This window comes from Patagioenas fasciata, chromosome 5 (assembly GCF_037038585.1).
Source record: "Patagioenas fasciata isolate bPatFas1 chromosome 5, bPatFas1.hap1, whole genome shotgun sequence".
In the NCBI taxonomy this organism is placed as follows: domain Eukaryota; kingdom Metazoa; phylum Chordata; class Aves; order Columbiformes; family Columbidae; genus Patagioenas; species Patagioenas fasciata.
The window spans coordinates 43,701,202-43,717,659 of record NC_092524.1 but is presented as its reverse complement, the minus strand read 5'-3'; the positions used below and the strand labels follow the sequence as shown (position 1 = coordinate 43,717,659).

At 39.5% G+C, this 16,458-nt stretch overlaps 1 protein-coding gene across 3 annotated transcripts in view; it reads right to left on the bottom strand.

The window, feature by feature from the left end:
• The window catches only part of PRORP (protein only RNase P catalytic subunit), a 52,025-nt gene that overhangs the window by 35,214 nt on the left and 353 nt on the right, over positions 1 to 16,458 (bottom strand). For all 3 annotated transcript variants that reach the window (XM_065838870.2, XM_065838868.2, XM_065838869.2), the window contains exons 2-4: positions 14,727 to 16,135; positions 12,436 to 12,483; positions 6,993 to 7,125 (exon numbers count right to left, since the gene is read on the bottom strand). In XM_065838870.2, the coding sequence (XP_065694942.1) occupies positions 6,993 to 7,125; positions 12,436 to 12,483; positions 14,727 to 15,721 (1,176 nt within the window). In that variant the 5' untranslated portion in view covers positions 15,722 to 16,135. The remainder of the gene's footprint in view (positions 1 to 6,992; positions 7,126 to 12,435; positions 12,484 to 14,726; positions 16,136 to 16,458) is intronic.

Genomic DNA, 16,458 nt, shown 5'->3' with positions numbered 1-16,458 from the left:
GCAAGCAAAGGGTCATGATAAAAAAATAGCAGTATCTTTCAAAGTTCTGTACTAATTCCCATATTTAAGAAATATTTTACAGATATTTAAGAAATTTAGCATGGAAAGATGAAACAATGCATATTGTAGGAGAAAAGTACACTTATATCTTACAGATTTATGGAGGAACTGTATCAACTCAAAGGACCATCATAGTATAATGAAAACATCTGCTTAAACTGATGATGTTTTAAAACCAGTCTAATAAAATCTTAAGAGATGAGGTGTTGGATAGATAAATTGCAATAACTTTTTAAGCAATGTTACTTATCATAAATTATAATGAAAACCTATATTAGACAATGCCACACAGGCCTCTGCAGCATTAGAAGAATCTGGTTTTGACCACAGCTGGAGACCAGCTCCTCAACTTAGAAGGACCTTTGGTAATAGACTGAAGTAGGAAATGGTAAAGGAGCATTCGATAATGCCTAAGTTGCAAGAGATAACATTTCAAAGTGTCTTAAATCAACACGTGCTCATACTAATCTCAGTTTAGAAGTATTATCAAATAATTTAGCAACATTCAGAGACAGAGAACACTTTTAAAAAAGGATCGTAGTGTATGCAGTCTGCATTACCTAAACATCTCTCAAGATTCTACTCAGTGGAATGCATGACCTGCCAGTAAAGGATTGTGTGTCCAAGATGTTCCTGATAAAATAACCTCATTTAAAAATTAGCTACTTAGATAATTCAGATTAGTTTAATTCTTTAGATAACAGCTACTGTTCTGACTTCATGTTTATGGTCCTGTGTGCCTCTGTGATCAGCTAATGAACAGGAAAAAAGAAACACTTTATCAATTTATTCTATTTCTTCTTCTATGTTCTAGCTAATGTAAGGAAGATACAGATCTGAGAAAAATCACTGCAGCAGCAAACCATGTTTATATTTTGCTCAGCAAAATCTTCAGAGGATATATAGTGGAAATTACGGTTAGCAACTGTATTTTAACCAAGCAACTGGTGTTCAAAAAAATAAGATTAGAACCTGTTTTTTCTTATTTGATTGCACTAACTGGAATATGAAGATTGTGTGGCCTAATTTTGCTGCACAATCAATTGATAGCAAAGGAGACCAAGTGACCCTAACAAGGTCCCAACTCATTTCTTGCTATATGAATCCAGAAAAGGAAGGCTATGGACCACCCCAGAAGATCTGACCCACTCCCAGGTAAGATACTCTAACACTGAGGTAAATTGAGGGAGAGAAATATTCGCTAAATTTATAATGTCTTCATCTAGATCTACTTCTTGCTGCTAAGAAAGCAGCTTAGTCTTTTATCCTCCTGCCAAAAGACTCACTGTGCTTCTGTCTACTTCCATTATCAGCAGCCTCTAGGGTAAGGGAAGATGCGAGAGAAACCTTAGAAAAATTTCAACTGGCTTTGTCTCTCACCACCCATTTCCCACTTGGTCTCCCTTCTTCCCCTCCTTTTCCTTCCTCTCAGAAGTTCCCTCCCCTCTAGCAGATCATAACACAAGAAGAGTGTATCACCAACCCTGAATTAAATGGAGACAGGAGGACAGAAAGTAAGCAGGATAAAGGCTGCAGTGCTATCAGACTCTGTCTGGGCACTTGTCTCAACACCCACCATGAACCGTTACCTGTCTTTATGCTTACCAGATACACAAGATTCAGTAGTGGATTGAGCTCTGAGGCTAGTGTTCTTTCCCACCCCCAAACTAACCCTAGTCCTAGCCAAAACACTGAAGGGAAACAGACCCACAGCTAGTCCTGAGGCACACTCTGACCAGCCCACCTTCATCCTTGTGGATGTTACAAGATCTAGCAGCAAACCTGGCACTCAAGGCAACGCAGGATTCTGCTCTACTGAATACTAACCCTAATCTGATCAAGGGCAGTCGCCTGTATTTAGCAGAGAACTGAAAAAAAAAAAAACAAAACACAACAGAAAGCTGTTCAACCCTATCTGTATGTAAATGTTGTGTCTCATCTTTGCACAGTTTCACAGATCTATGACTGCACAGGGCTCTTCATGATCCAGGTGTCTTCAGGCTTGATATCAGCGTATTTAATCCTAATTGCAATGCTAACCCTATCCTTATCCACAAGCTAATAATCATACCCTTCCCATAACTAAAAATTAGCCACGAGGCAACAATGGACTTAGTCACCAAACTGCTGTTCTGCAAAACCTGTAGAATTAACCTGTTCAGCACTGGCCATCCTATAACCAAACAACAGTTATAAGATTTTTGATCCATGTTGTTGCAGACTAGCTAACGCATTTGTCCCTATTGATGCCATCTCTAAGCTAATACTCTGGTCTAACCGCACTCGTATTGAGTGAGTGCTTCAAGTATTTTAACTCCTAGATATTCACTCTTACACTAGTCTCATCTGTAGCCCAACATCAGCGCATACCCAAAAGGCTACCAAGAAGCCCTTCGTCTCCACCAGCACTCCATCTAATGAACCTGTTGGGCTCCAAAAATAACTCAAGTTCTCCAGCTCCTGCTGTCCAAAACACTGATCCTTGAACACCACGCTTTCATGACTTTCTGGATTCAGCAATAACAGGTTCTCCAATCCTTGCTATCCTGAAACCCCAGCCTATCTACAATCCAGTAGCTCATATCCATCCAAAAATTAGTCATAACTTGCTCATCTAAGTCAAGCTCAGCATTAATTATATTATTGGGCCTCCTAGAAGAGAGGAAGGAAAAAAAAAAAAAAAAACCAAAACAAACAGACACCACCACCACCAAATAAAATTTAAAAAAAAAAGGCAGCCAGCTCAGAAGTCTCTACCACCTCGAAGCCTAGGCTTAGCCTTAGTCCTAACCCTAACTACAACTCACCACCCTTATATGCTTCTCCAGAACTAACAGAAAGCTTTCAACCCATGCTGGCACCACCAGGATTTTCATCCTGACAGCAGGGTTCTTGCAGAAGCTAAATCTGAATCCAGGTGCTATAATTTTAAATTCACCTCTAGCAAAGTGACCCACCCTGCCACAGAACCAACAAGAGGACTTTCAGTCATTCCCACCTGAGAATTAATGACCGGAACTGTTCCTGCTGAAAACAGCCTCCATCCCAGTGCAAGGGGCTCTGCAGCATTCAGCAACATGCCAAAATTGTGCACTCCTGCTGTAGAGCACAAACACTTAACTGGGAATCTGATCCCTTTGCTGCAACATGGCACACATCTGGGAGAAATTCTCCCACAGGAGAAATTCCACCCAGCCTTCTCCTTCCTTCCATGATTCCTCACCACAGAAAGTTCTTTGCTCCCTGGTAGTGATAGGTAACATCTATGGGAATAGAGGTAGAGGAGGCAAACAGCAGACACAGCCTGGGCTGTGGCACACACTGTGCACACAGTATCAGCTGTTTGCTGGGAAAGAAAGAGTTTCCTCCTCTTTAGCCTCTGATCTTCTCAGGAGACACAGCAGGCCTAACTGAATTAACTGGCCTTCTCTTTTTCCCTGGGCACAGGTCATGACATCCAGGTGCAAGATGGACAGCCATAATCACACAAGCATCTCATGGCAGGTGAGGGTAGCTCACCTTGGAAACAGCTCCAGTGCAGCCAATTTAGCTGGCTTGGACCACAAGCTGAGAGTCAGTGAAGCAGGCAGAAGAATGAATAGATCACACTGGAAGCTGGGAAGCTGGTCTGCCAGATGGGGTTAGGGCAGACTGTGTCAGACGCAGTCTTCTTAGAGTTTGGAGTACATAGGTTTTTCAGAAGAAATAAACTACTCCATTCAGAACAGGACTGACATATACCACACAGGGCTTCAGTGCAAACCATGGAGTTGTGAAACATGCAGGCATGGAAGGAGACCCAAAGCACTACAGAAAAGAAAAAGCATCAATCTAAAAGTAAGAGATAGAGCTTTAATTTCAAGGCTCCTTGGAAACAGCACAACCTCATTCAGTTGCAAAAGTAACACTGATATGAATGGATCACTTCCTCTTCCCCCTCCAATCTCTTGTATTCTAGAAGAACATGTAAAATCCCTTCACACACATAGCCCAGATCTAGTGTGGGGACTTTACACGCCCACAAACCCATCTCTTCCTGCCTTCTTGCCAGCACATGCACATCTCCCTTGTGCTTCCGTCCCCTCGCACAGCAATCCTTGCAGGCTTATCAGGGCTATGAAATAGCCGTGAAGGGAATGAAATTACTGCATTTGTGTATTTGAGAGCAACACCTGGGAGCAGCTATCACATCCAAGTTATCACAGCAAAAGCTGATTCTGCCTCACAGTATACCAATTAGATCATCTTGGGCTCAGTGTCATAGCTACCAATTAAATGCAGACAGAGTAAACAGGCATCTGACTGAAAACATTATATAGACATCAGTACAAAAGGTGACAGTCTTTATACAACTGTTTTCTTTCTTCAGCAGCCTGCAAACTTGCAACTTGCTATATTAGATCATCATACGACATCCTAATGGACCTTTCAGTAGATGTGCACAAAGATCTGAATCAGTCTATTCTTAGGATGTAACAGGTATTTCCTTTTCATAGATAATCAGTTTTATAGTTCATGCAAACCATCTTTTCAATGTAGTTGTAAACAGTGTTCACTACCATTCTGACGTACAACCCTAAGGTGTTTGATGTTCTTTCCAAAACTAATTACACAAAAGATTTTTTTTTTAAATCACAGCACAACGGACTACTTTTGGGGGATCCTCAACAAACCAAATCTTTGCTTCTAATTTTCTAATCTGATAATATTTAAGTAAGAGAAATAAAACCAAACAAAAAAATGATTCTGTTTCAAAAGTAAGACTAAGAATATTCCTTGGTGAAAAAAAAAAATTCCAAATGCATTACATATTCAATTTGAAACATTGTCAGAAAAAAGAAAGTTTAGAGCTCAAAAAAACTCAAACTGTTTCCCTGAATAATAATTTCATTGCAAGAAACACAGATATACTAAAAAAAAAACCTCAAACTAGTTAGGAGGAAAGAAGGAATAGAAAGCTAAATTGTTTTCTATTTGAATTGCGGCTACTACAAAAAAAGTGACTGACTGAAAAATGGAAACCCCCCCTCTCAGATGTACTTGCTTACATCCTATTTTCAGCCTCTTCACCTAGTTTCCCCTCTGGAAAACCCTGGCTGCAGGAGAAGTCACAAAGTCTGGCATGCCTAAAATGGGCAGCATCTTTTCCTCACCACACGTCTGCTTTCACAGCACAAAGGCAACTAAAAAGTCCCAAACTTATTTCTGGAAACATCTGACACATCACGACACTGTTTTGCCTCTACTCCCACATCCATGTTCAAAATCCACCAGGGGAGCTGCACCACTGACAGTAAATACAGCGAGTTCATCTCTGTTCAGCCTCTTGGTGACAGCCTGACAACAGGGAACTGCAACAGGGTCAACCTGGAACCAGAAAGTTAGCTGGCCCCAAACTGGGAAATGACACAATTTCAGCTATTGCAGGGACTAACAAAATCTACTGGCATGAAAACTTAAAATAGTGTATTGAGTCTTTGTTTCATTAGATTTCACTCATTTGATCAATCAGGTTCTCAAACAAGGGGAACATCATTTCCACCACTGCTCAGCTTGGGTGTGAATGTCCTGTTAGCCAGAACTCCTCTTGGAAATCTCCCCATCTTTTACTGCTACTGCTAATCTAGCGCATATACTTGACAAATTTTAAATTTTAGAGCCAGCAGTCACCACAGGGAACAGAAATGAAGCTTCATAGACTAGACAGTCAACTGGTTAAGGAATTAAGTTTTGTTGCTGTTGTTGCATTCTATATTACACCAATCTCAACCATAACTTTCACAAACACTTTTACACAACAGACAGCATTAGTTGTGTGCAATCAAACACATCCTTCTCTTTATCTTGTAATATTATAGAACACCACTAATCATTAAAAACTCAAAATTATTACTACATTTTTAAGGATAATTTCATTCCCCTGTACAATTCACAGCTAGATCAGCTAAAAGTCCTGAACTGAGGAGAAAAATCTGTGGAGATCAGATGTCTGAACAACAGGCTGCATGTACTACAAGTACTCCAAACACTGTTTTAGGCTGTTACACACATACGGTCTGTTTCTGCAGAAAGCCTGTAGAACTAAACCTAGTGTCCTCTTCCATATTGTCAGAACAGGTGCAGAACTGAGGCGCCAGCTGCAGCAAAATGCCACCAACACTCAGAAACACAAAGCACACCCATCCCGCACTGTGGTGTGGGCTCCATCTAGCGAAGGAAGCTCAGCTTCACTTGTGTTACTGCTGCATCACTGAGCTCCACACAAAACGGGTAAGAAACAGAACTGCAATATATTATAGTGTCTGGGAATTATGCCCTCTCATATGCTTACAATGACCTTCGAAAAACTTGATACTCCTGATATCTACTATAATTATAAATATGAAAGTGCATCTTTGGTAATTGATTTGTTGGTCGGTGGGCTGTGAAAGTTGACTGAGCAAAATTATAATTGGCTCTTTATTGTTTCTGGCAAGCAGCTTCCCAACCAAAAAAAATCAAATATTCAGCACATAAATGTAAGCTTCAGATATGATACTGAACATCAGATTATCACTAGGACTTCTGTTTTTTTCAGGCTCAAAGTACTAGATGACTTATTTTGCCCTAGTTACTGGGTTTTATTCCTTATTTAAAACTTACCTTTTGAAGGATCAAAAGATTTCCATACCTTTTAAATGTTTTAATGTAAAAAAAAATTTCTTTTTATTTTTTTCCGTGTTCATTAACATGAAACTACATGAACAAAAACAATATGAAAGAGGTCAAGACTTAGGCCCATTTTATAAACACAACTGAAAAAGATACATAGGATAGTACAATATCTAATGCTTAAAGCAAAGAAAACGAGATCTGTGGTGTTTTCAAAGTACTTGAACATTGATTGTATATTACCCTCCAAGCCTATTAACCTGAGAGAGTGCAAGACCTACCTGTGGGCTTGTCTTTCTGAAAGTGTCAGTTCCATGTATCACGTCCTTTATTATTCTTTCTCTGAGACATTTATATTCTTCTTCAGTGAGGTTACTGTCCTCCAACTGATGGTTGCAAACTGGGCACTGTCCACTGTAATAGCAAAGAAATGAGAAAATAAAAGGCTAAAGGCTTTCAAATATGAAATACCTTAAATTTTACTAACTTATTGGGTGCTTGCGGATGAGCACAATTCTTTACAAGAACTCCAACACAGTACAATCATCAGAAAACTAGTTGTACTCTTTTTGGGATGCATCCAAAAATCTAGTAACGTCACTAGAAATATTTTTATGTGATTTAGTGAGATCATGATCAAAGATTTAACTCTAGAGACGTTTGAGGATTTAGGACTAAAACTCTGCATGACAGCTAGGCCTTGAGAGATCAGAGTTCAATTCCCAGCATTACCACAAATTTCCACAGCTGTAATATTCGGAAGTTTCCCTACTACACAGGAAAGTCACCATGTATACATGCAGCCCAGATCTCAATGTGGGAAGGTGATGGAGTTGCACTGGCCTCGCCAGGATATATGAAGCAGCTATAGGCATACTAGCTGAAGCTAGCATGCAGGCCACTGAGCCTTGGTCTGGCTATAAATCCTTTACAAAGTGTTACAACAAGAAAACGCACCAGAGACATGCTCCACTATTGTGCCACTGACTGCTCCTACAAAAAAGCTAAGCTATCTTATCAAGGTTTAGAAAAACCAAACTTGTCACAGGTGTAGGAATATCCAAAAGGAAAGAAGGGGTAACATAAATCTGCTGTGTGGTTGGAAAAGCAGATAATGAGCAAGAGTGCCTTCTTGCGCCACTTGTCTTTTGATATCGAACTTCCCTTCTTTCTAGGTTGTTTGTTCAGATCTCTCTAAGGTGGTCAACGTGAACAGACTGAGAGGAGAATTTGACTAAATCAGAAACACTGTTTGCTTTGAAAGCCCTCAGCAATACTATGTCACACTGGCACCGAGTGTCTGTATGATGCCCACTTCCACCAGAAGTTTTCTAATATCAGGCTGACTGCACCCATACAGAAAGCAGCTTTACACTGCTATCTCCTGGCAACCAACCACTACTTGTTTCATTATTGCTAGAAAACTTTAATTCCTGCTTTGTAGCAGGGACTAAATATCATCACATGGATCTAGGAATGTGGACTGCTGCAGATGAAAAAGCTCTGCAGTTACATTCAACCAGAGCCAGAACCATCACTCCATCATGCACAGCAGTGTCAGTGATTGATTGCGTGCAGCACCGCAACAGTTTCTTTTGTCATTCACATTGTCCACTTTCCAGTACTCTTAGCTTCCCTGCAACAGGGCCAGCAGTTCTGGTTACCACTGTGGTTCTGCAAATCCCAAATATTACACTGCTTTGTCTCTGACACACACAAGAATGTTCCACTGATTTCTCCATGCATGTTTAATCTTAAAAGACCAAAGAGACTGAAAATCCACCTTAAAAGATTAGAGAATAGCACAATAGGGGATGTGAAAAAACAGACCACAGACTCTTTTAGTTTCCTCAAGAAAAGTGCTGGTATATCAGAGCAGATCCTGAAAAATTTTCCAGACCAGCAAGAGTGAGGCAACGCTATAGAGAACACACAGGCCCATGGCTAGCCAAGAGACTCAACTTTTTGCCTAATCAACATAGTGCTGCAAAAACTCCCAGCCCTGGGGAAGGCCATCAAAACAAACCACAACCAGAGAGCCATGTCAACTGCTGTGAGTTGGGTTTTTGTTCCTACAGCCTGCTAGCACAGCACACAATTCCAAGATGTGAAACAAGACAGGCTTAACTTCCATGGCCACCTCTGGATTTTTGTACCATCTCCCAGAACTGTACCTTGAGAGAGAGAACAAGCATATTTTTTACTATCTAGCCTTTCTTTGTTGTTTCATGTCCCACAGTCATGACCTCTGCACTAACACATGGCCTGAAGGAAGTAAAACTGGAACCATCATTGTTTCCATGTCCCATATGTTAATTCTCCTTACTACTTGTCTCTCCCGTTAGCCTCTATACACTAAACACATACCAACACAATGCACAACTCCATACCTGTGGGCCCAGCACAAAACCAGCATGTAAGGTGAGGTAACAGTGGAGGACTGAGACAAAATAATCTGCATCTCAGTGCTTCAATTGTCAACTACATTGAGTCAACCTTTTACACCCCCAAAAAAAAGTTTTGCAGTTGAAGTTTTGCAGATGAACTTTCTAAAGACAAACCAATGAGCTACAAATATACATAGACTTTATGTCCCACAATCTCATTTGTGCATTAAAACTGGAAATTTGTCCAACTTCTACTAGGTGAAAAAGGGAAAAAGAAACAGTCAGATAGGACATTAATATACACTGAGGAAATCCAGTGTCAGTCATGCCTAGGTCCTCTTGAAAGTCCGTAAGCACTTCTTCCAGGAATATCAGATGTGAAATCCAGTTTACATCTTCATCACCAGACTGGATGCTCCAGCCATGGTACCAAGAAGATGAGCAGAATCTAGTAGCTTCTCCAGCAGGTACTAAAATCACACTTAGTCTGAAGGGGTTTTTGGTTCTTCCTGGTTGACAAAACAATGAGTTTTTTGCTGCTTCCTCCCACTTAAGTTTCTCTTACATGCAGTATATGTTGTTGATATTTCACATTTTTCCTTTCTATCCTGCTCTGTTTAGAGGCCTATATTCACCCAGCTGGGCATAGTTTGAACTGAAGGAGTAACCACTCTTCTCTAAATCCATCCAAATACCTTATTTTCACAAGCACAATCTTGAAACTGATTTGTAGGGTTTGAGCTTTAGGTGTTACAATGGAATGAGTTATTCTCCCCTGTCTGTCTCCACAGAGAGATCCTAGATATGTCAAAGTTAAGTCACTGTAATTTTCTAAAACCATGGCAACCAGAAAGGTTAAATTCACCTAACAGCTGATGTCTGGTATACATAATGCAGTCTTGGCTTATGGTCTGTGCATTAATTGCAATGCTGACAGTGTATTCACTGAATTGTAAGAAGTTACGCATGGAATCCCAACAATGGACATTTATTGCTGCACTTGAACAATATGCTCCAGCTGCTCAACCCACGGTGGCCACTGCAGGCTTAGCCTACATATTAATATAAGCAATGACACTGGCTGCTCATATAGTTGTGAGGCTACCACTAAATACATCTAATTGCGTTAAGGAACTTCACAGTTGGGCAACAGAGAAGAAAGCCCTAATGAACTGTTATCAGACTATTTCAAAATCATTAAGCCTAAAGTTTAAGGACCTGTCCCACAGTTAACTTGAATCCTTCTGCAACTACTATGCTCAGATTACTTGAAAAAAAAAAAAACCTTCCCATACCCAAACAGATCAACCCACCCCAACCACCTATCAACAGCCAAAGCTCCTGAAGCCAGTTTCATCTTGTGAATTCTCAATCAGGATTCCCAAAGGAAGCAGAGGCAAAGAAGGCAAAAGAAACACTCAGCATCTTGCAAGACTGGACCCTTAGTCTAACTGCTGCTGTTTCACAACCATACCTTTAAACTACCTGGCAATTTTTGTAACTCCTCATTGATCACTCCAGGATCTCATGCTGAGAAATTCCCAGACAGAAAGCTTTCACCTCTGTAGGATATATAGCTGTCCTTACAGCTACCTGACTGCTCAACTACTTTTTTGAGGGACTACTTTTCAAAGTTAGATTTGGAGCGTCACGGCACCTACATATTAAACATGAAGTCAGATATACTACAGTAATTTGAACGCAGGCTCAAAAACCTTGAGCTGCAGCTTCCTACAGCTGACCTTGGAAATCCAAAGCTTTTGTGAATCTTAAAGAAAAATGGTCAGCAAACCTCAAGGTTTGTTTGCAGAGGGTTCAAGTTTCTGTCACAGTTCAAGGAAACTAGGAGCTCAGCAGTAGAGGAAGAAGAAAATAACCCGGATATGAGCACCTCAGATGTAACTGCCAGTATTCAAATAAAGTCAGAATAACCTACTAATAAGCCTATTAAATTGTCAAGTTCAGTTTAGAAAAAAATAGTTCTTCTGGATTCTTTAACTCAAGACTCATTTTTTTAAGACAAGTTATGCTCACTGCAGATAAGTCTAGTAACAACCAGCACATGAGTTTCAGAGATACCTTACATTTTTTTTACTCTCTTAAATCCTAATGATCTTTTCTGTCAGCAGCCATTTAATATAAACACAACAAAACTCTTATATTCTTTTTCTTTTCTTGAAACCGTTTACATTTTATTCAAATACTTATCTAAGTAGGCTACCTCAAACATGTTTATTTCAAAATAAAGTGTTGATACAGTTATCACAAAATAACTACCATATAGCACCTTGTCACCACTTTGTTCAGAGATTCTTAATCCATGATAAAATGTGAGGTGATCTCAATTAGCTTAGCTCTCAAGGTCTATAACAGAGTTCACAGACAGTAAGACAACAAGCTTCCTCTTGACCAAGACAATCAACTCTGGAATTTCAAAACTCTGAGGGTCAAAAAAGTTTGTCCAGAATTTGGTGAATTACCATGATACAGTACAGTAACACACACACCCTCATACATAATAATCCATTTTACAGTGAACAAGCCCTACTGTTAGGACAGTGAGATATGCTGTTCTTTCACGGGCTTCAAAAGCAGCAGACTCTACATGAGCTTTTACTCAGAGTATGCAGCAGAGTGTATTCTTAAAAGTCACAAAAAAAAAACCCAAACAACATAATCCCCTGGAGACATTCTTATAATTAATACATTTATAGTTGCCAAACTGCTACAAAAATACAGAACTAGGTTTCGATGATAATAACATTTAAAATAAGAGTTTCCAGACATTAAAAAAAACTGTGCTGTAACAGAAACATGTGTCTGAGTTATCCCTGTGAAAATTTGACGTAAGAACAATTTTGTCTTCACTGAAAATCAAGTCTGAAGAGAGAACCCCTCCAGCTGTATAAATTAACTGCAGTATGTGAATAGTATCAGTTTTCAAGAAGATATCTACTTATATACCAAAGCTGTTCTGTTAAATATCCTGTTAATCTGTGGTATTACAAACCCAACCAAAAAACTAAGCCTTTAATTCCTAAACAGTAAACAAATAGGACACTCAGTAAAGTAGCAGCTCTTACTTTTTTCTCTGTGTTTTTCTGTCTTGGCTCTGATTAGCATAACTTCCTTCCAACTGTGTGTTTTGGGTCTTGTTTAATGTGCAAGTTGGAAATTGAAGTCTGGGAAATCATAGGTGTACAATAAAGGTTCATATCCTCAAGGATTAAAATATTTTCTGATATAAGGAAAGCTATTTTTTGTATTTAAGAAAGAAGAGTTTAAGATAGAATAATCAAAGACAACTCCTCACTTTTAGAGAAAATGTTGGATTTACCTGTCTTTAATGTTGGTCAAGTGTCCTCTCCAGTTCCCTCCTGGTATGCTAATATGTACACAGGGAAAGATAAATAAAAACATTAGATTCTTACTTAACAATACCTGAATGAAATAAAGAAAAATTCTGTTTTGTCAACATTTAGAAATAAAAGACCAATCAATCATCTAGCATGCAATGAAATCATACAAAGATTCATATATAATTTAGCAACACCTGAAAATACTACATAAAGAACCAGTATCTAACAACATACAGAGAACTAACACCATCAATTTCCCCCGTTTATGTTGTCCCAAAATATTAAGAACCATACAAATAACCAGGGTGAACTGCCAATTTTTAAGTTGCTGCCCTACACATTCATAAAGCACCTCAGAATGCAAATGGGAAAGTAGGAATCAAGATTTCTATGCAGATGTCATCCTGAGAGATTAAGAACGATATGCTCATGCCACAATGCTGCCTCGAGACTTTTTGACTCCACATCATCATCACCACCCCTACCACAGCCATCACCACACTGGTGTTAACATTCCTTTTTGCCCACAAGATCCAAAACAGAATAGGTTAAAGAGTAGAAATACCCATGCCAACATGCAACTGCAGAAATCTTTCCCTTTGCCTCTGTGTTTATTATCATCAGCTGCCACATATGCTGTGGGCTTTGGAATAACCGTCCTGATTCTGTTTCCTTTCCCATTTCTTGTGCTGATACACAGCAGTTCTTTAGTTTTCTTACAAAGACAATAGGCAACAGAAAACACTGCAATTCTTTGTTGCACACTCAGATCTCTTGATTTGATCTGGCTTTACTCACTACTAGAAGCCAGTGCTGGGCTACTCTTCAGAAAAAATATTTTTTAAAACTAAAACCTATTCAGTTACACTCACAGAGCTCACTTCTGTGCTTACTGTGCCATCAGCTTCATTTGTCAGCAAAAATTACCTCCCCATCTGCATCGTTTTTGCAAGAATAACAGCACTACAAATTATCAGATTCTCTTTTTGAGTACTCCACATAGACTCCTTATTTATTTTCAACTATCAAGTTCAGCACTAACAATTGGAACAGACAGGTAAAACTAAGCATTTTCTACACGTTCATAGATAAAATTCCAGAAGGGGTAACAGATCATCTAGTTTCACTCTAATATGGACTTTGTTTCTTCTTCATGTTTGAAACACTACTTCCTTTAGCAAAACACTTAACCCTGATATGAATTTACCACAATCTTTCATGAATTGTTCTAACAGTTCAATACAGCATTAAAGACACAAACAGGAGTTTATCTAGCTTCAGCCTTCAGCCCTGGTTTGCCACTCTATACAGACAATAAATAGATTTTCAACATACTGACTGGCTCTGCAGTCTCCTTGCCTTTTTATTTCATTGCATTTCCTGCGCTTGCAGCACACACCTGCAAATCCTTCTCTACTCACTGGGAAAATAGCACCCCTCAATAGATTCTCACCCACTAAACCTGTTCATTTCAATTGAAGCCTATTCTGTTCCCCAGCTATTTCCAGGAAACAAAATAGCTACGGGACAGCAGTATAAACCATTCCAATAATGGTAGTGCATTTCCACAGCCATATTTTCCATCCAGGAAGACTAACTTGTAAAGTGGCTGTGTAGCTCACATCAACCAAAGCCAACAGTTAAAAAAAAAAGTCATAGATGGGCTCGCATACAACAGCATGACAAATATGCAATGGGCTCGGGTGAACTACACTGTGCCTGTGCAGCGTAACGAGTTGTAATTTGTGGAGTCTGACCATCGCTACTCATGAAAACAAACTGTGGGGCCTGCTCAATACAGTGGTAAAACAAAGAGCCTCCTATGAAGATTATTCTTCTCCTGTTATTCTATACAGACCAACACTTAATCTCCACTTAACCTATGCTAAATTTGCCACCTCTAATTTTCAAATAACTCACTACTTCTACACTCTGGTAGATTACAGGTAAAACCATCATAGCTGTCAATATCCCTTATGTATCAACATCAGAAAGGGATGAAGTCAGGTATTTTGGACAGCCATGACCCTTCACCATTTCCTACTTTCTGTTCCAAGGAATAGTATTTAACAGGTAAAATCTTTCAATATGTTAAGCCAGTAAGAATTTTACACTAATTTTGGAGCAAAAAGAAAATGCATCTTTTCATGACAACGAAAATGGAAAAGCAACAACAATGACATGTTGAGGGATCTCACTAGACTTGATCTGTGGAATAATCTGAATCCCATCTTCATGAACTAGAGCTTGCAATCGAAACATTATTTACCTTTCAAACCATAGCTTTATACTCCGCATAAATGTTTTATGAGGGTATATTTGGTTGTCTCTCAAATATAACAGGATACCAAAGAGCTGGTTTTGTAGCTCAGCACCTTTCATACCCCTGCTGAAGTCAAAAAAGGCCTGCAGGACATCCAAGGTTGGGACCAAGTCCTCAGTCAACATTTCATGGTAAAGTTGAAATGCGAGGTTCATTTCTTGGTGACGGCTGGCTGCTTTGATGCAGGATTCATAGCTTCCCCGTGAGGGAATCATAAGCTGTTTTACTTCTTCCAAAAGAGTCAAGGCCATTCTCCATTGATCTGAGTTACTCAGCCCCTTGATAAGAAGGCTGTAAGCCCCACTTTCTAAAACCTTAAATCTGATTTTCATTATATCATACACATCATGAATTTCTGAGGTCTGCCCCTGCTGGACACACAATGCCAGATATTTGACCAATAAATGATATGCAATGTCACCATCACTCTTTGCCACATGGGTCAGCAAGGACTTAGCCACATCAATGGGGCTGTTGCACCTGATCATACTGTTTAACATCACTTCTTCAAATATTTCAGGTGACTGAAAGCTTTCCTTCAGTCTGTTCCATTCCTCAGCCTGCAATGGTTTTTCTGGAGGCTGCACATTGGTAAACCTATGCCTTGACAGAACTTGACTCAATCGTTTCTTTGGAGCTCCAACAGAGGAAGAAAAGTAGAGTTTCCCTTCAGGTATTTCTCTGTTCTCATTCCATCCTTTTTCTTCTTCATAATCAATTTCAGACCTTTTCTTGGCAGGAAAGACACCAGTTCCTTTAGAATCCACTGGTAATGCAGTGCTAGAAGATGTCATAAAATGGAAATAGTTAACCTTTTCCCTGTTGGGGAAGTTGACAAAGCCAGCAAACAGTTGCTGGCATCTTGAAACAGGCCAGAACATACGACATTTCCATAGCAAAGCCTGAAAAAACAGTTGACTAGTTTGAGAAAAAAGTGCCATCACAAGAAGAAATTATCTATTAGCTCACTGTATCTAACAAAACTATAAAATGGAAAATGCAGTTTGCATGGGTACGTTTATAATAAAAGGCCAGGGGCTGTTAAACTGTATAAGCTTCAGTTTCAAAATGCTTGTTCTATGAGTCGTTTGTGCCTTTTACGAAAATAAAGAACGGTAAAATCTTTTCCCACAAAACTCAATCTCTTAGACTGTGAGAACATCCATCCATAGTGAGGGAATCTTTCGCTCTAGAGAAGACGCTTTGCAGGTTTGCAGCTTATCATTTCTGTTTGATGGTTACTGTAAAGATCAGTACTGAGTATGCTGCATGAAGACAGGCAGCTCTGATGCAGCTAAGCAAAACACACAGGTTTTTTTCTTCCTGCTTTTATTGAAGTTGAGTCTGAAGGTTTCCTAAAAATAAAAATTAAAAATTATACCACAACATCATGAACTGCTTTGTGCTTTCCTGTCATATTTACACTTGCAAGCTAGCAAACACAAGGTTCAAGGTAACTCGACAATTTCCCAACACTGATCCCTCAGGCGGTCCCGGCACGGGATTCCTATAACGGTTCCCTCGCACCTTTCAACCTGTGACAAACTTCTGTTCGTCGATTTCCCTAACCGTAAATCCTTGGTGACGTCCCTGCCGAAGAGGCAGAGCGACACCATTGGCAGCAGTTACAGTGAAAACCCACGTGCGCGTTAGGTTATAAAGGTAAATACGGCATGTT